At 38.0% G+C, this 26,799-nt stretch overlaps 1 protein-coding gene across 4 annotated transcripts in view; it reads right to left on the minus strand.

Moving 5' to 3' along the window:
- ARHGAP8 (Rho GTPase activating protein 8) overlaps positions 1-26,799 on the minus strand; it is a 94,406-nt gene that overhangs the window by 63,366 nt on the left and 4,241 nt on the right. For 3 of the 4 annotated variants that reach the window (XM_055711121.1, XM_055711117.1, XM_055711119.1), the window contains 2 exons: positions 7,281-7,393; positions 4,011-4,148 (listed from right to left, as the gene is read on the minus strand). In XM_055711121.1, the coding sequence (XP_055567096.1) occupies positions 4,011-4,148; positions 7,281-7,317 (175 nt within the window). In that variant the 5' untranslated portion in view covers positions 7,318-7,393. The remainder of the gene's footprint in view (positions 1-4,010; positions 4,149-7,280; positions 7,394-26,799) is intronic. The other variant, XM_055711120.1, reaches the window with a different exon arrangement.

The raw sequence follows: 26,799 nt of genomic DNA on the forward strand, positions 1-26,799 counted from the left end.
AGGTCTCTCCAGCTAATTTGTTGTTTTCCCCAAAAGGGTACTCATGAAATAACATCAGAGATACTGCCTTGTGGAAACCAGAAAAATTAAAAAACTGAATTTTTTAACAACAAAAAATGTCTTTAAACCCAGTTCTCTCCTGTGGCACTGCAATTTACAGACCACAGATCTGCTCCTAAAGGTATTAAAAGAAGTAGCAATACATCACTGAGATGGACTGAAAATTATTAGGACTTGTGACTTAGGCTTATTAGGTAATTCACCTCAGTTTCTATTTACATGTTACAAAAACTAAATTACAACCGTACCTTTCAAAGTCTGATCTACATAACGCTTATCAGTTTCTAATGCACTGGTTCAAACGTAGAAAGGGGCATGAAACCAACTGGATCTTGAAGAAAAATATGGACAGTCTCTACAAAGACCCAAGACAGGATACCAGATAAATAAGTTTTTAAATATAACTAGAAAAGCAATAAAAGGCTAACAGGGGAAATACTGATTTAAAACAATGATGGACTTTGATTCCATTAAAAAAAATTTCCTAACATGTAAAAGGATGTAATTCACAGTTAACGAAAACACAAGCACCAGAGAGAGTCCTACTAAAGAGCACGTATGCAAAAAAAAGGTACTGCAAAACTTTGTCAGCAATCATATTACAGAAGCAAACTAAAGAAAATAAAGAAGCTTGATGCATCATGTATGCTTATATGTCCCTTCCTTTTCGCCACAAAGAAAAAAATCTTGAGTTTCTTTTTTAGGCAACAGATTGAAATTTCTTCTTCAAAAGAACCAGCACTGCAGCACTGTTCCATTTACATATGCTTAGAGTAGCCAGTTGCACATTGGTATTTGTGACCTAAATCACTCTGCAATTAATAAACAATTATTAAAGCTTACATCTTTTTAAAATGTCCTGTATTATTATTTAATTAATTGTATTTTCACACTGTATGAATACGACTCAAAAAATCTCATTTGCATGTAGTCAAAGCTATTGTTATGGAAAGTAGGTACAAATCATCTTAATTTGTGAGCAGCGAAAAGGAATTTTTGTAGTGGTTTTTTCTTTGTGTTTTTTTTTTTAAATTAACTGTTGGAAACTAGATCACTGTAAGAGATAGATAAATTACTGCAAATATTTTCACCTAATCTTTTTCTCCAAACATTTCAGACAATACCTCTCACTGTCTTTCAATCACAGAATTAAAACTGCAGGAATAGCTTTCAGAATTGCTTTAAAACACCCATCCCAAACACTGAAATTATACTTTTCCTTACCCAAAGAGATTAAAACCATTACAAACTGGGTACAAATAATAGAAAAATTATTTATTTCAAAAGGGACTGGCCTCTTTCAGGATGAAAGGCAGATCTGAAGAGCTCATCTTTTCCTCACTTGAATCTAAATCCAGAAAACATACAAACCTGACTCCACACCAGTTAACACTGGGGATAGGGAGATCTCATTTTGTGGAGGTGAAGCATGCCTTCAGATTATATTTCACCTTCCCGGTGCTCTGCATTCATACGCACACCTCTGCGTTCGCCTCTTACATTCATCCTAGCATCAGAGCTGCTTCAGAAGGTGCAGACTGCTGTCTGAAGCATGGCTCCTGGCTTGTGCTTCGCATTTAAATTGTCCAGTAGACTTGCAAAACCCCATCATCTATTTCTGACTGAAATGGCAGCTGAAGCCACACTTTTCTGAGCTTAAACAATGGCTAGGGAACCTTTTTTCCCTACAATAGACTGTGGTATTAAGGAGAAAACCATCAGAAATAATCCAACATTTCAGGCAAGATTCACCTTGTGAATGCCTCCATTTGCTCTGGTGAATTTCAACTGGGAGTATACCTTACATTTGGACTTTATTCCAAGAAAACACTGATACAAAGCAAGTTCCAAGATGAAACAATGGAAGCTACAGGTAGGTCTAAAAATCACTGTGGCTTTCACCTGACCATACAGAAGTACATTCCCATTCTCTAACACAGGAATAAGACGTGAGACAAAGCCAGGCAGGACTGCTCAGGAAAGGGCAGGCTGGTTACCATTCTGTCTTCACCACATGTTCTCTGTTTCACCAGCAGTAAAAGTGTAAATTTTTAAAAGAAGCTGTTCCATTTCACCTTCTCATTCTAAAATTTTCCCCTTTTTTGAGTTCCTCCACCATTTTAACTCTTCAGAGTCAAATGACAGCGTCCTTCTGGGACTACAAAAGTTAGTTTTCATTTGCCTTGGTAGTAAGTAAACTTTATTTTTTTAAAATCAGCAGAGAATGTCTTATTGGTTAGTCAAGGGGAACCTACTAAGATTTGCAACTTGTCCCGTTTCCCCCAGTCTGACCTGATGGAGAACACGAGCTTTGCCTGAGTACAGAATCAGGGGTTTCAGCTCATCACCCAGCAGCCTTGCCCACAGCTGCAAAAATCACAATGTTCCTCCAAGGTAAATACAAGGAGCCTTTAGAATTAAAACCAGCTAAAGCAGACAAATAGCAAGTGCTTACAGCTTCTGGGACAGCTTTGAGCCAATGAAGAACAAGGAGCAACAACAAACATTTACTAAAAACTTCTGCATGATTAAATTCGAAGCAGTACATACATGGCCCATCACAATTTGATGTTGAGTATACTAGCAGGAGAAAAAAAAAGTCCTGAAGATCTCTTTTAAAGCATTATCATGTAGCACTGCTTAATACAGCAGATGGAAGAGGTTCTTTGGGATACAGTTATAGTGACTCTGGTGTATCCACTGCGTCTGTTAACACATCTATTTCACACTTTGTCAGTTTGATTTCAATGGTTTCATTAATAACTTCTATATCTTGGTGTTTCCCCACCCCATAACTGGTGATCAAGTGAGAAACATCCTAGTGGGTTAGCAGGTAGTAGCTTTTGAATCAGAAGAATGTGAATCTGTTATTTTCCTGTTTATGGATTTGAGTCATGTTGTGGGGTTAGTTTTAACGAAGGTAAAAGTAATTATTCCCCTATGTACAACTAGCTTCAAGAAGAGAAGGTACTATGGGCAGAATTCTCCTCCCACTATAAGTCAGAAGTCAATTGACCACAGATTTCACTGTCCTATTAATCATACCTCACTAGAGGACAGGTTTTGTTAAAGTTGGTATTTATCTAGATGATATCCTGTTTATGGCTCAAATTCAGGAAGGTACCTATGTATAACCTGAGTTCATCACCTTCCCGAAAAATCATAATCTAGGCTCAATAAAGTATGATGTACAAGAAGTGTGCACAGTACAACACAATCTTAGACTTCATTAAGATGAGCAGTCTTAAATATTGTTGTTTCTTATTATATACATTTCCTTAGTTCAGGATTGTGACAATTAATGCTATTTTAACAAGCATATTGATGCCAAGAATAAGCCAAAAGAAGAAAAAAAATATGCAAAGGATACTTTAAAGAGATGCTGCTATATTGTCCTATACATTGCCAGAATGGTTTAAAAACAAATTACTGTAAATATTAAATGATCCAATATGCAAATATGCTATATACCCATAGTTTCTCTCTATGCCACAACAGGAAGTGAGGTGATAAATGCAGTTAACATTTACATCAACAGTTTCCTTTCTGCTTTTTGTTTGTTTTTATACAGTAACCCATATCTCTTTGGTTGCACACCCCTTCCAGGGTAGACTAGAAAAATGATTACATGTGGCTGCACAACACTTCAGGTTATTCGGAAAACAGAACAGCTTATCACAAATAAAGTACAGACCTGTTAAATCCACAGTTAGGCCTTAGAATATACTATATATTGCTACAGTTGTATTTTAAAGCAAGATTAAGCTCAAATATTTGGCTCATAAGTCATCTGTAGAAAAGCATCGAGTTCACGTATAATCATTCAGCTGCTTTTCAGGATGAAGGATGAAAGCATCAACATGATTCCTATGCATCACCTTTAGGAGTACAGAAAGAAAACCATGGGAAGAGGTGTAGTAAGGTAAAGCCATAGTATTTCCCAAACATACCTGCTAACTGGATGATGCCATGTCTCGCAACATCATAGTAGGGGTGATTGATATTTAGCTCAGGATCCATAAGCAGTGGTGGCATAAATGTTTCTCCCTGTTCTGACTGTGTATCTTCTGCTTCATCTTTCTGCAGTTCTAAACGAGCAAGCAAGAATGCTTAAGTGCTAATGAACAAAGAAAAACTTTTGTCCCTGACACATTTTTGATGGGTTCAACTTTAGCTCAGTTTGACAAAAACACAGGCCTTTATCACTATTTGTTGCAGTTTCAAATCAATTTCTTGTTCTTTACCCTTTCTCAGGTGTGGGGAAAGCAACCTTTCAATATCTCAAAGCTACCTTCATGTCATCCTCCAGATTATTACCTACTTTGATGCTCACAAACGTCTCAACAGTGACTGGACAGCTGGCATGCTGTGACCTTGCTATTCAAGACTGCTGGTGTTATCTCATCATCTTCTACACTCCCACAACCTGCTTCTTGTATCCACCTACAGCTTCTTGCCTTTTATTTCAAGGTTGCCCAAATGAAGAAGTCAAACTTTCAGTATGCTACCATGTGCATTGGCAGCTATTCCTCATTAACACCCTGTGTGAACGCTCTCTGAGAGCAGACTCATTACTTTGCATAAAGGTAGCAAATTGCAAACAAATCTCCATCTCACTGTGCGCAAAATCCACTGTTTCCTTGAAATCCTTTAATCTTCTCAACTTGCAATAGGCAAGGCAACCTTGAAGTCCATCCAGCATATACTCCAACTAGAGGCCAAGCAAAGGTGTTAAAATCTCCTCAAAAGCCCAGTTAAATTAATGGGCATCCTTCCTCTACCTTCAGTAGATTCTGGACTAGATCCTAGAACTAAAATCTACTCTGCACTGAAATGAGCAACACAAGGTCAATCAATCTTGTTCGGGGTTTTTTTGGTTTTGTTTTGGTTGGAGTTTTTGACAAACAAACACACAAGTGTCTTGGTGGCTTAAGAGAAGAAAAGGCACACATAAAGAGAAAAATTAATGATCTGATAAGATGCACTGCCCCTGTACATCATCTATCTCTTTTTACCATGCCTGTTTTAAAAAGGTAGAATTAACAGTTTTATCTATAACGTTATTAGTGCCACTTTAAAAAGTGCCTCAGGAACATTTTGTCTTCTGATTATCTGAATATTTCATATGCCTGGACCACCACACAAGACACACTAGGGGAGAAAGAATATATTAAGTATTGATTTAATCCAGATTTATGTGCCAGTACCTAGTAAGTATTAGAGAAAAACTCTTCCTAAATATTTTGGAATGCTTTCCACTCACAGTTTCTGAGTATCTTTCTATTCTATGAACAGCCACATGAAAGCTTTATTGTCTCATTTTTATTTTTAGTGATTTGTAGCAAAATTGAATTTCACAAGGATGAAAAATGCCACTAGTGGCTGGGCTTCTCAAAGACAAAGAGGAGTCAGGAACAGGTGTACTACTTTTACATTTCTTTATGTCTGAATTCATATTAAAGCCTTTTCAGAAAATAAATCAGCAGTCATACAGAAAAAATAAATAAATAATCTGCCTTTAGAAACACACCGTTAGGGTCCTCTTCATATACACAAAAAAGTTTAAATTCTTACTATCATCTCCAAAATGTTTATTTTTCTATCCTTTAAAAGTGTATCATATATAAAAAGCTACACTAACCTTAACTGGAAAATTATTCTTTCACTTTGAATAATGTTTTGGTCCCAAGAACCGGGAAGAATAATACAAACATAATGCAGTGTAAGAATTTCACAATTTTTTCCTTTTTAAAATATTTAAATCATGTTAAAACAACATGAACAAGGAAAGCACACTTGGCTTTCAGTTTGGGTTTTTTTCCATGTCTGAGCACTGTAACCAGCTAAAGAAACAAAAAGTTGCAAAGGAGAGAGAAAAAAAGAAATAGAAAATGCTAGTCTGTGAGAATGTGAAGCAGGAACTGTGAACCATTTACCATAATCCACTGAAACTTAACAGGCTTTATTAAAAGTTAAATGTATATTCAAGTGAAACACAACAGAAAAAAACAGCATATTAACTACAGCCTTTGGTACAGAGAGGCAGAGGCTAACTCCTTCTGTAAAAAAGTATTTTGTATTATGCGTAAAATTAGACAGGTTCAAAAAAACAGGGGTAAAGATTTGTAACAAATTACAGAGATCAAGCTATCTAGCCTTGAGATGCACCAAAGAACTAGAGAAGCAAAGTAAATATGCACTCGCATTTGCACTGCACTTATTCATGAGGTCTAAAAAAGTCCCAACAGCCATCATATCTACTGAAAAGCTAGTTAACCTTAACCTAGTAAGATAATTCTTCATACAGTCTTTTTTGTTTGTTTGTTTTGTTTCTGTTGTTTTTTACTTTGTAAGAAGACTGGAGCTCAAGGGACGTTTTGTAATAAACACAAATAAAAAATGAAGATTCATTGTTCCAAACTGAGGGAGAACTCAGCTCCATTTTTTTCCCTGCAAATGATAAAGGAGATTATTGCTCTGCTTCACAAGCTACAGTAGAGGATCATCTGTTACTACTCACGCTGTTCTTGCTGTTTAACCCAGGCTGGGAGACAACACAAGGGGCCTGATCCAGAGCTGGCCAAGGCTTACAGGAAAATTGCCTTCAATGGATTCTAAATCAGGCACTAGAAATAAAAAAGCCAGCCAGCTGCTCCTGAAATTCATGATGTGGGGAAATCAGAGCTAAGGTGAGGGATGGGGAAAGGGAGATGGCAGGGTGGTGTGGCGAGAGACCTGGAAGACTCTTGCTCTAAGTTCAGCCTGGCATCCTCCAAAACTCAAGCGGATAAAAAAAAAACAACATAATGCTGATCTTTCAAAATATAAGGCCCCTAACGCCATGGTCATATTGCTCAGCTCAACTAACATCTTTGGAGATAACATGCAATACAGCAATCTCTATGCTCATTCAATACTTGTCTGTTTGGAGTAATGACTCCCATTTGTGCCACAATATGTGATGATGGTGATATTCCAATAGCCTAGAATTGCACTAGCAACAACGACCAATAATTCATAAAAGCTCCATGTATTAAACTAACCTTCAACCCTAATGGCTTTAATAGGGTACGCATCAGTACAGTGGCTGTAACTCATACTGGATTGCTCCAAGAAGTATTACAAAATGTTGGTGAAGCCTCTGAGTTACTGAAGATGCTCTATTAAATCACCTGTAACTCTACACAGATGCCATTTGAAGTATAATAAAAAATATTTACCTATTTCAGCTAACTTCTCATAGTCAATCTCAGACATGTTTTCCCTTAGGAACAAGTCTATGCAGATCTTGCTAACTGATTTCTTGCAGGATGAAATAGCCCTTGGGTCAACCCTACAAAAACAAACAAAATTAAATGTCATCACAAAGTGGCATATTTTACCCACTATAAAGATAGGAAAAGAAAACAAAAAACCACCCCAGAAATCCTACTGCCCAATTATTGTTGAGAAACCAGCTCATCAGCATTTGGCCACCATTATCTTACTACATAGAGTACTATAAAAGTATTTCAAAACAGAGGTCCAAAAAAAATAAAAGCTATGTATAACAAGATTTTCAACAAATTGACCTGTTTTTATTTCAGAGGGGTTGTTCTTCAAAATACTTACGTATTACACATTTTTAATGACAAACATCATAACTGTAGATTAATTCACTTCCAGAAACAACTTAAACCTTAATTTTTTCTTCATTACACTTCTCTAATGAAGAGGATATGTATACTCCATAGCCTCACAAAGTCACTTATTCTATGGCAGATGTAAGTTTTATTACAGGAAACGTTCTGTATCCCACATTTCACACGAAAGAGCTTCATGAAAATTTCAAGTGAGCATTAACATATATAAAAAAAGAAAAAACAGCAGTTCCTGTGCGTAATCACTGCTTTATGTCAAACACTCTGCGGAGTGCTTTGTAAACAGAATACTAAGTAAGACCCAAAGTGAGCATCAGGAGTGAAGAACACAATTTAGAAGATCTGTCTCCCCAAGCAGCTGTTCCAAAAAGCAAAATGAGTACTTCCCTTAAATTAAAAATCCAGACTTGAGTGTAGAGAAGAGAAAGAAACTTGAGCTTTTATAACTCTCCTTTTAATTTAATTTAAAACCCCTGTTTTATACCAATTTGGTTTCTTCTAAACACATTCAGTAAAAACAAAACAGGCAAATTCATGGCTTGGTTACTGGGGGAAGAAGAGGGAAAAAAAGTACACGCGAGTATGTTGTTCTCCTCTGCCAAGAGGTTAGATTTTGTGTTGCTCCTTCAAAGCACTGAAACTGGAAAATTATTTTGGACTGAAAAAAGACCAGTTTGCCTGCTTGCTGCTGCCCACCCTGCACATCCCAAAACTTAAGTAGGTTTATTCTAGACCCACGAGTCTGAAAACTAGATACCATCCTTTCTTGTTGGGTTTGTGAGAGACTTTTTTCTTTTTTTTTTGGGGGGGGGGGGTGTTTGTTTCTTTTGTGTGGGTTGGGGGTTGGGGTTTTGTGGGGTTTGGGTTTTTTTTTTCGGGGGGGGGCAGGGGTAACAAGAGAAAAGATATATAAGTAGTATTCTAGAAAGAAAATGCACATCAACAGAGCAAATAAATGTCTGTTTAATTATAAGCATATGTTTACCTATTTTCCTGAGGAGGGATTAGTCATTGGAGCAAGCACAGGTACTACGTGTGTGAACCAGAGCTGCGTTCCAACTAGCTAATGCAAAGTCTATCCTTTGGGTTTCAGTTTATGCAGGCAAAACAGATTTGCATCCTAGTGTATGACTACAACTCTCAGGTACCACAGTAAAACAAGTATCTGCTAACTATTATGATATTTAAAAGAGCTTCTGATGGCTAATGAAGATTTTCTATAAATTTTCAAAACATGTCATAGATCTGATACTAATGTAATAACAATTATCACCAAAGGCAACCATGCATTTCCATAACATGCTGCACTGCAGATAAAATATGACATGGTTCTACCACTCTGAAGATTTTCAAACAGTTACCAACTATTTTATAACAATCTTATTTGTTTCTTGTTGAAAATAATTATCTCCATTCACAGGAAACTCTCCATTTAAAAGCACATACACAGGGAACAGTCCTATTAAGTTCAAAAGAGAAAGTTATGCAATTTCTCACTAAGCAACAGCTTTTTAAAAAAAATTAAAGCAATTCTTGGCCAGACATATTTCAGTTCATGTTAATTTGTTAACACATGGTACTCAAAATGATAACTCCGTTGTTTATAAATTATGATGCAACAACAACAACAAAAAGTAGTGACTGATATTACAACCAGTAATCAATTTTTTTTTAATTAATCTGACTGGTATTTAGACATTTCTAAAATTAACAGTTCACAAGTAGTGTGATACAGCATGGCTTTTTAGCAAATTATTTGTGGCAGGTATTGCAGATTATTTAGTAATTGACATAGTTTGCTCATAAATACTTGGTTCATGAGTACCTGCAATGGTCAGGAGTAAGTAGTATGTAAGTATCTACTTCCAATAAACAAAATTTTAAAATGTTTTTGAAGCAAAGTGTAGTTGCAAAACAGGGAAAGCCGAACTTTCTATCTTATCTGCCGAATTTCCTCACAACTTTTTTTCCTAAACAAAATGTTTACATTTCATAGTAATGTAACGACACAGAAGTTTAAGGGCTGCCGAATTCAACCAACAGCTCACACTTGTATTCACATCTCTCAGCTTCCAACTCCAGCCAGCATTTCAAGCAGGCCTTTCTGCTCTTCACTCAAGCTGGAACTTGACCGCAGTAAACTTTGTGACTTACTTGTTACGTTTCGCAATTTAGTCTTCATAGACTATACCTGCATTCAGCCAAACTTTCAGAACAAAGAAAGCCAATGTTCAAGATACCTGATCTTCGCAGACTTTACTCCAACAAAGTATTTACCAGAGATCTAAGGAAACAGGCCTCCACCTTCCTTCTAACATACCAATTTACACCAGGCGTTTTCATCCTATTGAATTTTAATCGTAAATCATAAATAAAATCATAAGTCATAAAAACTAGGCTGTATCTTTGACACTAGAATGCTTTTCAGATGATGTGAGTAATGGAAGTCTCAATGAATTGATGGGACAGGGAGAAAAGCCAACTCCTTAAGCCTCCACTTGAAGAAGAAAAAAAAAAAGACACAATCCTTCCACTGCATAACAAGGAATAAAAAAAAAAAATTTCCTTCACATTATTTGCTAACACTATAGTTAGAAGTAGTGGCTCAAACTAAAGAGGTCAGATTTAAATCTCTCCCCAAACCTGCTGAAAAACAGCTGGCTTTTGAATAGCAAAGTTACTGTACAAGTGAGGGCAACTATGACAGCGTTAAAACATTTGCAGACGTTTAACACACAAAGTTACTAGGAAGCTAGAAATAATTTTGATGGAATCAAAGAATAAGGGAAATGGGGAAGGCACCATCTGCCTGGTTTTCAGCTTACTGTTCCCTTGGGGCAGCAATTAGGAAGTTTCCCGTTACAAGACAAATTTACTGTAGCACCATCGGAAATTGATTTCCCGTTGACCACAGCATTCTCTGTTCCTAGGAGATAACATAATCTCCTTAATAGTGTTCCATGCCACGTATCACCCGCTTCTAGTAAACTGTCAGATTTAGTGCCTTCCCCCACCTCACTCCACCAAAAAGGCAGTAAAAAAAAGAGCCAAAAAGAGCCAAACTACAAGCCTTTTATTAATAATAGAAATTTGGAAGTATTTTACAAAATACCACATCTTCTATCTCTCCACAGGCAAGGTTATTACTTACTGACATCCCTAAAAGAGCATTACTTTATCGAAAATGAAGGCAGTCACGCACGCAGAATTGCTTGATAATGAACTCCCATCTATGGATAGTCCAAACAAAGGCAAGAGATTCCTCCCAACATTTGTCAAGGCGCAGACATCTTTGATGACTATTCTTTTTGTTCACTCAGCTGTCAGATACATTCTTCTTCAAATTTAAATACTGCGGTTTCTCTTCATTTTTTTCTTCCTGATATTCCTGCCTTGCATTGATGTTCTTTGTTACTTTTAAAAGGTGTGACACAGCTCACCATGTAACATCAGTCTGCAATTTCCATTTTGATAGGATGAGAATTCTGCATAAACTCAGTATTTGCTAAGGAGCATCATCTACAAAACCATGTAAAGTGGTTTCATAAGATAATTTTTTTATTTATAATACTGCAGGAACTTTGCTATAAAATTTATAAACACTGCAACGCAAGAACTGAGTGCATAATGTATGTGTGAAAAGTGTATTCAAAATAACTTCCTTTTCATCCCATAGGTTGTCAGCACTAAATAGTATTTTTCCTCAGCGTATTTCCTATATAGTGTCTACCAAAACCAGAGTCCGTATTTGTCATTAGCAATTGATTTCAGGTATTTGACATAATTTATGTTTATATTCTTTACTGACCTACCGTTCTTTGCTGGCAACACTTTGGTGAACATCAGCTAGACCACGAATAGCAAGTAGACACCAAGACTTCCAGGAAGAGCACATAGGACTGTGGTTCTTTGGGCCTCTTTCATTTTAAGGACAGATTTGAGACTAGTTCAACTAATGTCAACAGCCTGCCTTGCTACTCCAAGGGTCTGTTATAACACAGAACAATTTTTGTGACAGAATAAGTAAAATGAAGAGGATTACTGTATTTCCACATATACAATGCATGGATTAGCCTTCTAAAATGAAACTGGTTCAAAAGCAGAGCAGCTGCACATCCATGCAAGTATACAAGCAGCACAGCTGCTGGCAGCTCTCCTTCACTGCTCACCATCTCTTTACAGCCTTTTCCTCCAACAAGCCCCAGATCCCTGCTGCAGCAGCACTAACGCCTAGCCAACAACTGCTCTTGTTCTTCCAGCTCCTACTTCCTATTTTGTGCAAAATGCTACAAAGATGGCCTACCTAAGGGTATGGAGTACATGCTCATTTTAAAATGCCAGTATTTTTTAATGTTGGCATTGAGATCTGCATCACAGGTGAAACATGGAAAATATTTTCTTCCTTGCAGCTTCTACAAATTATACCACAGAAACTCCCACATTTAACTTGGCAGCATAAAGGGGTTTTGTTCTGGTATTTTTGGTTTTGTTTGGTTGGGTTTTTTTAACCTATTGATGCCATACTAATGCTTCCCACCTACCCTCTTTACTCTCTCACTCTTTTTTCTCTTGCTGCTTATTCTATCAGGCCACTGTTTATACTGCATCTGCTACCTAACTGACAGCAGAGATTTACACGCAGGACCCAGATTCCCCTAAACTGCTGTATGCATTTGGTATTGTATTTCCTCTGGGGGAAAAAAAAAAACAACAACCACTTTTCCTGCAACAGCTGGTCCTCAGTGGCTTTCCTCACCTCATGATAGTGGAGAAGGCACTGCTACTACTGCACGCTGAGAGGCTGCAGGTAGGGAGGAGATCCAGTACAGCCCTGCTTGCTGCCATACCTTCCGCCCACACCAAAGGATGAAGGAAGAGGGAGCCTATAACCTACAGCCATGCCCTCTGTTATCTCTGACAGCAGCTTGCATCTTTAGGACCCTGTGTAGTCTCCAAAAGTCAGTCATATACTCTGCCACAGAGGCGTGCTGATGTGTGATGTAAACACCCAACTGTACCTAACATGCTGACCAGAGCAGAAATAGGAAGTAGGTAAGCAAAAAAAACCCCAAACAACCAAACAAAAAAACAAACAACCCAAACCCAAAAGAGATGGATGGATGAAATCGTTCTTAAAATAAAGGGGGTCTCCTGTTTGCTGCAATGAGTTCTTCCACACTGAGAGCCAGTACAGATTCACTCTACAGCCTGGACTCCCGCACTGGGCAAGGATGCCAGCTGCATAACGAGGCTTTGCACGCAGCAAACAAAGCTGCAGGCCTGCATCCCTGGTTTTGCACAGAACTGAAATACTCTTCAAAATGAAAATACTGTGAAGCCTGGAAAATTAAATATTCTACAGTTATTTTCCATATATCAATATTGATGAGAAGTGTTGTTGAACCCTGAAATTCAGGATAATTTAAACAGCTTTCATTTTATTAAATTTTCCATTTGGGCTTTAATTCCAAATTAATTTTACTACTGCTATAGGTTCCATTGATTATGATGCAGTAAAGATAAATATACACGTTTTCCCAGAACTAGCCACATTTCTCTGCAATGTCAAAACATTAAGCAAACTTTCCATAAAAAAAAAATCATTTTCAAAGGAAAAAGTAATTCACCACACAGGGGAAAAAAAAATGTGTTTGGAGGCTGATGATACACAGGTTGGTAAATACATACTTACAGTTAGAAAATCATTATTAGAAAATCATATATTCAATGCAAGTTTACAAAAGGTTATCCAACTATGTATGGACATTTCCATCAACTTTAAAGGCATAATCACTACTCTTAATTTCATCAATATAAATTTATTTCCGTATCACTCAACAGACAAAAACATCATGCTAAAATTTTAAGCAAAATATTAGAAATATTCCTGCAACTATCAGCATTTGCCTTGTGCATAAACTTTAACATGGTTTGCATTCTTACACATGAAGCTGACACCTCTGATCTTTCAGAGTAACAAAAATAGTTAAATAATTTGTAATGGTTAAAGCCATCCCATCTCCATACAAAATAACACTGTGGTGTAGTATCACTACCCTGTCCCAGAAATAATGTAAGAACTTATCTGGTTTTAAGGCTAAGATGAAAAATATTATGCTAAAATCAAAAAGTAAAAATAAAAATGAAATGCATATGGCCTTAAGAAGAATCCAAACAAAGACTTTATCCTTTCTGTATCACATTAGTTTGGGGGATTTTGAGCTTCTTTTCATATAATGATCAGAGAAGGAGCACATACAAAGGTTAATTCCTGCGATGGATCAAGACACAGCCTTGGAAATCAAAAAGAAAGGAAGACGGTCTCCCTGTCACGAGTCTGTGTGCTCCATCATAGCAAGTTACACACAGTTCAAACAGCACTGCTTTCTCTGAAAGCAATTTACTGCTTGGCTCATTCATTCAGCACTTGGAAAATAGGAGAAGAGCATTTACCTGGTGATGGTATGTATTGTTCTAAACTCGGAAAGAAGCCCAAGTTCACACAGCTGCATTTTTTTCAGTATTTAGTCCTGAATAGATACTGAATCATTATTCTCCAATTACTCCTCCCCACTCCACCCCAAACACCTGAATGGCTTTGTTTCTTTGAAGTTTTGAAGCCACATTTCCATGCTCCTCCAATGCCTGGGCCACTCAAAGCACATCTGCATTGTAAATCTGAGCCACAAAAAAATAATTCTCCATGGCAGAGCCACCCAGCACCGTGCAGAAATCCTGGCTGCTGTCTCAACCAGGCAGAGCAATTACGGTGGACAGCACACTATGGGTATTTGGCACTTCTGTGGCCCTCACCCCCACAGTGCATGACTTCCCTGCAGGGCCTGCACCTCAAACCGACTTCCTTACTCCTAAGGCTTCACGGCTCTTCGGTTTAGGGACTCTAGTTTGGATGCCAGCTTTTGCTGGCAACTCGTCCCTGGCTTTGTGCTTACACTCCGTTAACACTTGCAGTTCAAGATGGGATGGGATAATCCTGTCTTCTGTTCAGCTAAATGCCAACTCTCTGGTAAACCTGATCCTCGCTAGCAATGTCAAGAAGGAGGGGGAGTTGGTGACCTGCTGCTTGCTGTCCCCTCCATGACTGTGTTTTTGTGCATATTCAAGTGGCTATTTATTCCTCCTCTGATTTGACTCCTCTCACTTTGTTTTCCTGTCTTCCCATCCACCAATTTCTTCCTTTCCCCTTTCTGTCTGGCCATCCCCTTTGTTCATCTCTCTGTTTTCCCGTCCACCATGACTCTCTTGTTTTCTACCTTCTCCCTAGTTCCTTCACCTTACTTTACTTCCTCTGTACATAATTTTTCACCTGCAACCACCACCAAATCTGCTGGTTAACAAAACCCTCTGCTTTGCTGATATCCAAGTTCTCCAGCCTGACGTTCTCTCTCTTCTCATCTCTCCCACTCATGGCACAATCAGATTTCAAGCTCTCAGGCTACACATAAATAAATGAATCTCCAAGGTTGCAGAGCCTCCAGAAACAAAGAGAACGAAAAGTCCCTAACTGCGGACAAGGTGTTTCATACTACTACTCTGATAATTAGAACAGAATACTGTCTGAAATTTGCATGTACTTCTTTTATTTGTACAACTACCTGAACTATTAAGGCTTAAAAATTCATCCCACTATACTTTTGCTGCTTAAACTGTTAATGCTGAAGCCTGACTGAATGAGTAAATGTATTTTTATTCCCTTATTATTTACAATTATACTAGCAACTAGAACTGTAATTTTCTAAGCAATGGTTTTCATCTGTGATACAGCATTTGGTGAATCTCGATGGCGAAATAACCTGGTATGCCAGCAATTTTCATCACTGAGCTACCAGTGCAAATTCCATACAAATACAAAGCAAATTCTACATTTACCACATGGATGTATAGCAGCAAAGATAGGAGAGACCAGTAACTTCACAGAAAGGGTATGCATTTTTAACAAAGATGATAAATGAAATTTTGAAGCATCCTCTTAACCACCATTGGCTCGAACCTTGTTTAGAACAAAAATTTATTAATACCAAAAGGGAGATGAGGAGGTGTCTACATGCTATACTGTACTTGCTCTGAAATATTTGTACTATACTGTACAAATCAGACTTCAGTTTCTGATGCCATCAACTGGGTAACTTTTAACAAGCATTGCATTAATTTAAAGCAAACATCTACTGTATATAAAACTGATAAAGCAACATTTGCTACACTCTGCAAGAAAATGAATTCTCAGCAGGGAGAATGGTAAACACTGTGTAGCACACTCCTGAAATGCTAAGTTTAGCTTTTGTTGGACAGAACTATTTTTGCTCTCAGAGCACACCTTGGGGGAGAACAATGCATTCATTAGGGATTTTTTTAAATTATTTTTTATTTTTGGTTACACATAGACATGCTTGTATATAAGAAACCTTGGAACATAATTACCTAAGTAGTACAGTAATAGATGCTGGAGTGGGAAGAAGATAGGAAAGTACAAGGTTACTGCTTAGTGCAGCACAATCATACCCTTCCTGCAACAGGGGCTGTGTTACCGTTTGGGACGTCCTTTACAGGCTTGTCCTGGGCCATGAACCACCCCCATGGGATGTATAAACACAACTCTGTCCACTCCTGTCTTTCCTCTGAGAGCTGACTCTGGACTGCAGGCTGCCATGCAGACCTCACTCACCTAATAAAGCATTTTCCCATGTATACATATATACTACGTCCAATCTCAAAAGTATATTTCAACTTGCCTGCCTCTATAATACTTGTGATCACCTCTGTTGCAGGACTGGAGCAGGTAGGTAAACAGAGCATTTTGTACTTTGAACCTACAAGTTCTACTAGACTGCCCATCACTAGAGTTCCTCATCTACTGGGAAACCAGTAATGCATTGTCATTTCACTGACCATGAAATATGTAAGCATGGTCTCTTCCCACCACCATGACATACCTTCTCTGCTGGAAAGAGTCAAAAATCTATTTATGGGAAGAATTAGGCATGTCAGCGCAAAATAAAAACTGTTTCCCTACTGCATGTAAGTATCTGCAGGTATCAGCCATTCACGGTTCTGAAAGCACTAAAGTAAAAAGATCATTTCTACTCATTACTAGCAAAGAGGTTTTGGAAACACTTTTTTGTTGTTTGAAGCACTGCAGCTATTTTCTTATCACAACCACTCATTCATCTGGCACGGTGCAAGCACACGGGGAAAAAAAGAAAAAAAGAGAAGTGCCTAATGTATAACCAATTAACAGAAAGCCATGTATGCTTTGGTGTACCATTAGGACAAAATTATCTGAACATGGATAAGTGGCTGCAATATGACACACTACACCACCATTTTTTGATTCAACGTAAATATTTATTGACTAACAATGATTACTATAATGTAATCATAATAAACATTAATGATCAGTCATCTATGGAACTTGCTCTCTAAATTAATATACTGTAATACACAGTAATGTGGCAGAATTATGTTGGGCTGAACTCATGTTTAACCAGCACTTCCATCTCAAGGGATTACACACTTTCAATTGTAGACAAGTGTATTTTTAAGACTGTTTTTTAATTAAATTAATCTGACAAGTTACTGGACAAAGGGTTGGTGTATTATGATAAAAAAGGGGTTTTCTAATTGCATAATTATTCACTGGGGACTCCTCTGGCTGGAATACATTAGGGCTTTTAAAATAAATTAATATTCTGCTTATATTTATGCACCACAAGCCAATGTTTCCAGTTCTTGTCAAAATGTAGCAATACCCAGGCTTACCATCACCCCTCCCACCTCCAGGCTGCACCAAAATGAAATACTACTGTAAGGCACAGGAGGTGAGTTCCAAAAGCCATTTTATATGTTAAACATATAGTTCATGTTTAGTTATAAATCTCAATTCAAAATCAAGTTAAATAATGATAACAGCACCTATCATTCCACTGCTTCTCCATTAGTACTGGATTGTTTCTTAATCAGTGCACTGAAGACCCAGTTAGTTGTTGGTTTGCCTGAAACAATTACTTCTCTATTAATTCACAAGCATTAAGATTAAACATTTTCTACCTGGCCAATTTTTAAGTTACCGTAGGTTACTGTGCAAGGCAGGAAATTTATTACCATAAAGCCAGATAGTGTTTTACTACAAAGTTCAATGCACAATGTCCATGAAGCTGCAGTTTATTGTTTCAGATGAGAACTCGGTCATTGATCTGTTTGTGCCAAGGGGCTTAGGAGGGCCCAAAATAGTTCACGTTTGGTACCAGCAATATAATCAAGCAGCAACAACAGCCATTTCAAACGCAACCCTGAACCCAAGCTCCTTCCAGATTCATTCCACCTCAAACCTCCCCTCTATTCACATCAGTACATCCCATCAGAATCTCAATTTCTAAAAATCACATCCCACTCTAGATTTCTATAGATGCTCTGAAATTACAACAGAACAAAAATTTTAAAATAAATTTACATTTCAAGAGCTTCAACTGTTTTCTTGATGTTAGAATTGTAAAGATTGTGTTAAAATGTTTCTTGCTCATCTTGTCACCAAATTAAACTCATTAGCAACTCATATACACTTTATTTTGCTGGCTTCTGTGAGCAAAATTTTGTGACAGGTAATGTTTGTGGAAGAGAAAAAGGATTCTTGTATGTGCAAAACTTCCGAATAAAATAATAAATTTGTCAGCTGAGACTACGGAGTAATAGGAACTAGAGAAAAAAAAAAAGAAATAGAAGAGCAAAAGGGAGGAAAAGGCAGATCTTTCCATAGTAAACTGTAAAAGCTGAGGAAGGAGAGCAACGCGACCCAACCCTTAAGTTAAAGTTTGAAGTATGGTTAAAAGGCTTTCTGTCCTGTTGGCTATGGCATGCCTTTTGGAGGCATAATTCTCTTACATGGTACATCATACAGAAGACTAACTCCAAAAAGATTAGCTAAAATCTGCATGAGAAGTATCTCGTGTCATGCATGGTTCAATGAACATATTAAGCGTGACTTTCAAGTTCCCTGTACTGGATGAGAAAAACTGAGGTCACCTGAAAGAAATGGCACAGCATAAAGAAACTCTATGAGTGTTCAAACAATTTTGGCAGGTTAACTTTTTAACAGAAAGATTTATGTGGCATTGAGTATCTCCTGTCCTTCTGAAGCTGACATAAACAAGGATTTATGCTTTTTTGCTGCCTTGATGTACTTTGACTAAATTGACCAAAATGGGATTATACATCACTGCATGATCTGGATCAAATTTTTATTGCTGGCTGATCTGATTGCATGTACATTTGGTAATAATGATGGTGGAACCACTGCCCCATTATAAAGGTTTCTACCCTGAAGACAATGGTAGAAATTATCCAATGGTACTTGTCTCATGCACATTAGAGAACAGTTCTCAAGTAAAAGATTGGAGAAAAATAAGTGATCGCAGTAGCGTGCTGCCTGAAATGATGACTTATTAACTGGATTTTGCTATCAGATCTTTTCCATGCCTTAACAAAACTTCAAAAGAAATCTTGCTAGCTCCTTACTATCATGTAATTACTTGCTGTCATTGCACCTGGTTTATTACCTTCCTCTCTCTAACTGCACCCCAAAACAAGCACATATTATCATCCTAAGAAAGAATCAAAATTTCTAACATCTGGAAAATAATAAATCCTATTTCCCACATAAGAAATCTAATACCGGTAACATATTGCAGGAATGACGCGTATTAGCCCATTAATCTCCATGAAACACAAATAGAAGGCTCTTCAGAGGTATGTAACAACACTGGTATCCAGATCTTTTTGAACTTTCAAACATACATATGCTAATCACTACACAAATCTAAAGATATGAGTGCATCAATTGTGTACACACTTACTTAAACCTATGCTAACATCTAACAAGACCACATTATTTATTCATTAGTTTTCTCTGTCAGCACATCACAAAAATGGAAAACATACAGAAATTTTATATTACTTACATGTTGAAGTAGTCTTTAGTGTTTGCTAGTTATAGGCAAAAGTACTACTACAACAGAAGTGACAGGAAGGTCTGAATTTAAGCAAGCAAAGAGGCAAACAATGTTTTTTATTAAATCAAAGAATGCAGCAGGGTTAAAAAACAACTGGTAGGTTTTCAGGCACTCAAGACCTTCAGATGACCTGAAAAACAAGCATGTGCACCCAGTGACTTATCATATTATGCACCTTCCAACAATATACCCTTTGATATGTTTAATAAATATTTAATAAGCAGTATAGAAACATAAGAGTGCAGAGTTTGAGAAAAAAGCCAAGGGACAAGGATACTGCAAGCTGTGGAAAATGGCAAAGCCATATAGCAGAGGAAAAGAATATAGAAATTAGTCATTAATGCAATGATCAGAAGTAAATAAGGTTGTCAAGCGAGGCTCTTCTCCTCTAACCGCCACAATTAGAAATTTAACCTTTCAAATAAATCCCTAGATTTTCTGAATATTTATACCCTTTCCAAGGATGTGGACACACAACTTACCTCACCAGAAATGCTATGTAACTCACCTGCTTTACCCAACATGGTTGGCAAGAGAAGCATTATTTCTTCAGACTGATACATGCTGTCTTTGTCCTAACTGTTGGCCATAATCAATAAACACCATATGAAACAGCCAGAATGAGTATTACTAAGCCAGCTTTATTTATTTATTATTTTACTTTTTTAGAAGCAGCTTAGATGCCAAGTCTTGGAAAGAACTCAAGGCCAGATGAAGAAGCCTTCCATTCTCTCAGAGGTTCAATTCAAATTATACAGCACCCATACACAAAAAAAACCCAACAACAAACCACCAAAAAAGAAATCCCAACAAAAACCAACCTTGCACATTGCTTACCAGATTAGTTTTCAGGAACAGTGACACACTCAAGCATAAAACTTTAGGAATCTCATCAATGCAGCAGCACTTGATAGCATATTCTGTTTCCTTCCAAAAATGAAATTTTATCCTTTTCTTCACTTTTATTTATATATTAAGAACACACACACCTGTAAGTCACTTGCCATGCCTCAGTGTAAAATGGATACACAGCCCTATTAGGCCAAGATTGAGGAAAGCATTTGGGACAGTCAGAAAGCACCAGCCACAGGTATGCTCAACAGAAGTCCAGCTAAAATGAATTATGTGTTCAAGGTTTTCACGAATCAATGCCTCAAAGAAACGTTAGATGCTTGATTAATCAGGAAGCAGTTCTGCCACTCTTCACCTAATCAGATCGTGCCACTCTTACCTCATGTTGAGATATATTTTGCTTCAAATTACTTTCACAGGTAGCAGGAGTACAATGAAATCTGGTTCCACTCCCCCCAGCCATAGCTGCTAGAACCCCATCCTGCGCCCACCTGGTAGATACTCAGTGAAAATAAACGGCAGTCCTTGAGGAGCGTACTGTTCTGTGTCAGTAACGGTACGATAGCAGAGCTCTTTATGAGCTTCAGCTGGCAAGCGTCATTTGGGAGTAAAGTACTACTGCTTTTTCATCCAGTCTCTGGTACATGACTTCTAATGATTCCCCTCTTTCTTTTTTCATAGATTTAGTCAGGCTTCTCTAGGCTTTCATGAGGCTTCTTAAACATTAGTGTAAATTTTTCTCACCATCTGACTTTAAAATCCTCAGTAAGTTATCCCAAGGGCAGATAAGAATCATTTGGCTCTAGAGCCAATTCGTTCATACTTCCTCTGTGCTGGGAAAGAAAGAAGAGAAAGGAAATAAAAAAGAAACTGAAAGGTGAATTTATAATAATCCCATTTATAATAATTGGGCCCTGCCACATTTATGGCAGGAACAAGAAGCTATTTTAACCATTCAAAGGCATCTCATAATTAAAATGACATTTCTGTGCATAAACATCTCCCTACTGTTGGTACAATTCAGAGCAAAGATAACTACAAGAAATTAAGGATAAGATTTTTCCCCAGTTTATTGTTTCTCTCTTTTAGTTGGTACTTGTAATGATTCCTAGTTGGTACCATTCTATATTTGGATATCTTCACAGACTTTTCAGTAAACCACCAGCTTATCTGCACGGGTCTTTTGCAGAAGGGAGAGAAGCCTTTTTTAAGCAATAGAAAAGTACGGGATGAGAAAGTTACCAGGTTGTCAGAGGGAATAAGAAATGCAACGTGTAAAGCTAATTACAGTTACTTAAAAACTACTAGCTTTCAGGTTCATATCAGTCATTGGTCTTTCTGTTTTGCTTGCAGCAAATCATTACATATTTATACATGGGACGTCACCAGGTTACAGTAAACAATCAGTGAGGCCACCACATCAGAACTAAATTTAAGACTCATAGAAGTGACCTATAATATCACTTGCATTTGTATAACACCAATACCCAATACTAGAAGCTCTACTTGCAAAGACCGCTGTTGAATCAAGCACAATTTCTCTTTTTTTCTTTTCATTTTTCCTGCAGTATTTTCCCTTGCAAGTCTTAATAACATAACTTTTATCCTGACTTGTAGGCTTCTGACTGCAAAGATAAGGTTACAACTGTGAGTTTGTCAAGTCTGCTTAATCCTTCTGTCAAACAAAACCTTACATATAGTAAGTCCAGATGTAGAGACAAACAAAGCTGCAAACGTAAACCACAACTTACTCTGCTACCTGAAGACTGTCACAAAAGAATTTTCCTACCATTAGGCAAGATCTGAAAACTGTTGCCAAATAAACAACAAACAGCAGACATACTAGAGCAGACATACGATACTAAGCCTTCAGGCACTGGTTATTTCTGGCTTCAGAGTTTAACATGAAAACTTGCCTACAGGTTTAATGGCATTCATGCATACAGAGAGCGAGATTCTGTGCCCAAGGAAATCACCACTGTAACTCACATTGAACTTGTAACTCACACTGTCCTTGACTGCATTAGGATAGGATTTCACTCCTGTGTTGTCAGGTATTCTCCTCCCAAGGACAGGATCATCGCTTATACTAAAAACTTTCTTCTGAGGAATTCAAGAACTTTCCGCCTTCCGCAGCAAGTCACCCCCACAGCATCTGGCTTCAGCAGGGGACTCCCTAGCACCCTACTGTGAACACAATCTCAGCTAACATTCAACAAGTAGGTTGAAGCTGCCACTTCTCAACTTGTAAACCAGAGTATGCAAACCCCATAAACCTAAACCAACAGAGTATTTTTCAGAAAAAGTGACTTTTTCATTCCTACTTCATCCAACAGGTGACAATAAGCACTATATCCATGCAAAAGAGCACAGTTACATCAAACCGGGATTTAAAGCTAAAGCTATCATGGTTTCCACGCTACCACATATTGAAGCTAGATATAAACGAGCTGCCAGGAGAGTCAGTATTCTCTGAAGCAACCGAGACCAGCCCTGAGTGCATAGGTTTTGTTCAAAGCCAGCTTTGTAGGGAACACACCAAATTTCTGAATTACGAACTCAAACCCAAGCTTCAAGCAAGTGGCTTCTCAAGCTTGGAGCAGCTTCCAGATGTGGAAGCTCCCATGACACTGCAGACTTCCATTAGTAACATTTAGCAGAAGAAAGAATGAGATTTAGAGGGAAAAAATGCCCATAAAACTCTTTTCTTTTTTCATTGTTTCAATTCATTTATATATTTAGTATGTATAAAAACATGGCAGGTTACTTCTATAGCAAACAAAATTTTTGTGCTTTTTCTGCCTTACGTGGTAAATTAAAATAGTGATAATAGTAAAGCTGGATGTGGAAAGTCTGTGAAGAGAAACACCTTGGTCTTTCCAGTTTCTTGTATGGCAAGTTATGTATTCTTCTGTAACAATTCAATGTCTTCTGAAAATAAGAATGGGCTCACTAGCTTTATGTTCTGGATCTTCTCTAGTTCTTAGTTGTGTGATAAAAGATACCATGAAGTATTTCAAGATATAGCTTCCAATACACTGGTTTTTCAGTGTGCACATTATCATGCATTTATAGAACTTATATTCAGTAGTTTAACAAATGACTGGAATAGGTTTTCCTTAACGTTCCCACAGAGGTGGCTCTATAGCTTTTTCGCTGGTAGGCAACTCAGTGGAAAATTTTTAGTAGACTTGTGTGTGTGTGTGTGCGCGTAAAGCAACAGAAGTTTGAGAGCACATCAGACAGAACAGAATTAGCGTAGGTTATAAGACATCAGGAGAATATTAAGAAGTGGATGTTTACAGAGATTCTTCTTTGGAGACTGGGGGAAGAAGACCTATTTCCTTGTAAAACCTTGTAGCTTTCTCCCGTGCATCCCTTTACACACCTAGCCCAAGTCTGCCATTGTATTGGGTCTGGCTGAGCCCCGCAGCAGCCCTCAGAGTGCTGTGCTTGTATTGGTAGCTAGAAAGGGGGTGATAACACACCAGGGGTTTGAATACTGCTGCTGTGTGAGCACTGCTCAGCAAGGCTGTGTCTTCCTCCTACCTCCTGCCTGCCAGGAGGCTGGGGGTGGGCAAGATCTTGGGAGGGGACATAGCCAGGACAGTTGACCCAAAGTGACCAGTGGGATACTCCATACCGTATGACGTCTGCTCAGATACAAAAGTTAAGAGAAAGGAGGAAGGGGGGGGGGGGGGGGGGGCATTTATTATTGAGAGCATTTGTTTTCCAGTGCAACCACTACATGAAGTAAAGCCCTGCTTCCCAGGAAGTGGCCAAACATCACCTGCTGATGGGAAGTAGAAAATAGTATCTTTTGTTTTCCTTTGCTTCCATATGCACGACTTTTGCTATTGCTTCATTAAACTTTCTTTATCTTAACTCACAAGTGGTTTCTTCCTTCTTATTTCTCCTCCCTGTTCTGCTGAGAAGGGAAGTAATACAGCAGGTTGGTGGGTACCTGACATCCAACCAAGGTCAACCCACCATACCCACGCTCATCAGTGTGAGCACAGGATGGCCAGCAAAATCCCCACTGAGGGCTACCATGAGGGCACACAAATGCCCGAAAACTCTGTAAGGAGTTTAAGGTTTAGTTTAATTTTGTTTTAATGTGTCTACCTGCAGAAACTTGGTATATGTTGTAACTTGTTACATGTTACCTTCATTGTGCTATGCAGTCAACATACGTCACAACATCAGAAAATGTCACTGTATGTCACAGAACAAGATTCCTGGTGAATGTTATTCTTGAATCTCTGATGTTCAGCTTTATCACCACCATCCTGCAGCATCATGCAAAAGACAGCATATTCCCTGATGGTTGTGGGATCCATATAAAAGAGGAAGCCCAAAGTCTTCAGCAGGCTTAATTTCAAAGTCAGAAAAACCTAGTGAAATACAAGCACTGCACTGCACACAAAGTCAGCTATAGTCTTTGCTAAGAATTTACAGTTAAAAGAAATATTCCAAGAATATATTAATGTAAAAAAAGCATAAAAGATATCTTCAGAATGCATAAATCCAAGAAAAGCCCTTAAGGCATACATTGCTGAAGGGCAATGAGTTACACTGCTGGGAATTTTCTTTACTATGGACAGGATTGGTATCACAGCCTAGTTGGTACCACCTGAAACTTCCATGTCTGAGACCCTATTTTCAGTTCTTCACAACTTTATCTGTGGGCTGAAATTTTCCACCCTCAAAAGCAGCACGTAAGATCAGAGTTCAGGAGGGGTTACTGAAAAGGCTAAGTGAAAGAAATGGGATTTGAACAAGATAAGAGAGAAGAGATGAGATAAGAGAGAACTTGAATGAGTCCCAACTGGGGATAATAAGCAGAGAAATCTTTGCCCACTGATGTAGCTTGTAATGAAACTCAAGATTGTTCTCTCACCTTTTTTATTTTTTTTTCTCCTATCAGCACATCAGCTGTTACATCCTCTTACATTGGCTGGCCTCAGAAATAGCAGCCTACAATTGGTATCAGTTATTCCATCACATCAAGCCACAGAAGTCCGTACAGCCAATCCTGAGATTCAGCCTTGATGATTACCTACAGTGGTGTCAATATGATATCCTATGACAGAATTACCATGTTTTTGAAAAATAAAAGTTTATTTATGGATCAAAAGCCACAGAGTATGTTACAAGAATATCAATGCACTTCCTTAGCTTTGCACGCAAACCTTTAGGAATGCCAGAGATGAGTTTGCCTCAGCAATGGGATTTCTAGGTCCCTGTGCATGTGCACAAAGAGAAACTTTTCATTACAGGCTCAGAACAGAATTATTTTTTTTTCCACATAATTCCGATTTCAGCTTCTGTACAGGACAGCATGCTCTGAAGAAGAATCATTCATTTCTACTGAGAAGCTGTCTTTCCTTCTTGTTAAGTAACGTAGTAGATGTAGTCATAGCAGCAAGGCCTGCATCCAGGGAAGAGAAGAAGAGACCTAGCATGGATGATCTGGAATCCACTTTTGCTTCAGTTGCAACAATTTCCAATGAGATACTTTGAAGTTTTTGAACAAAATTCTTCTCTTAGATGATCTGAAGGCTACCTATGACTTTGCCAGGAGACAACATGTAAACAATATGAACAGAGCAGTTCCCTCAGGTCAGGAGAGCCAATCCTACCTTGCTGCCCTTGACTAACAGACCTGCCATGCTCCCTAAACTTTTGGAATGCCTTAAAAGCTTGAAAAAAACAACTTAAAGGAATACCTATATATATTTGGTATTCCCCAAAACCATATATGCTTTGCTCTTCAAAGAATTAAGAACGCAGAGACTAGCCTGACATAAAGAACTGGCTTAAGAATAAAAGAAAACAGAGTACAGCCACCAGTCTACGGGAAAACTAAAGTAACAGCTGGAATTCAGTGCTGAGTGCCTGTCATTGGACACACAGTCCTCAGTTCTCAGAGGCACCTTCAGTACTGGGTATAGTAAATGGCAGTACTCACAGGATTCAAAATTTCTTACAAATGCACATCTTGGCCCATTGCATCCCATATTTGCATGATTAGAGGATTGTTATTTCTTACATGTTCGTCAGCTCATGCTACTTATTCCCCATCTGCAGTCACTGTCTGCATATGCTGTGAAAATTATTGTCATCATAGATCAAAGATTATGCCTCCAAAAGACAGAGCAAGCAGGATGAAAAAAACTCTCAAAGAATATGGATTGCATCAATATCATATAAAGTGAATTCAG

The sequence above is a fragment of the Falco cherrug genome, chromosome 5 (assembly GCF_023634085.1).
Source record: "Falco cherrug isolate bFalChe1 chromosome 5, bFalChe1.pri, whole genome shotgun sequence".
Classification (NCBI taxonomy): domain Eukaryota; kingdom Metazoa; phylum Chordata; class Aves; order Falconiformes; family Falconidae; genus Falco; species Falco cherrug.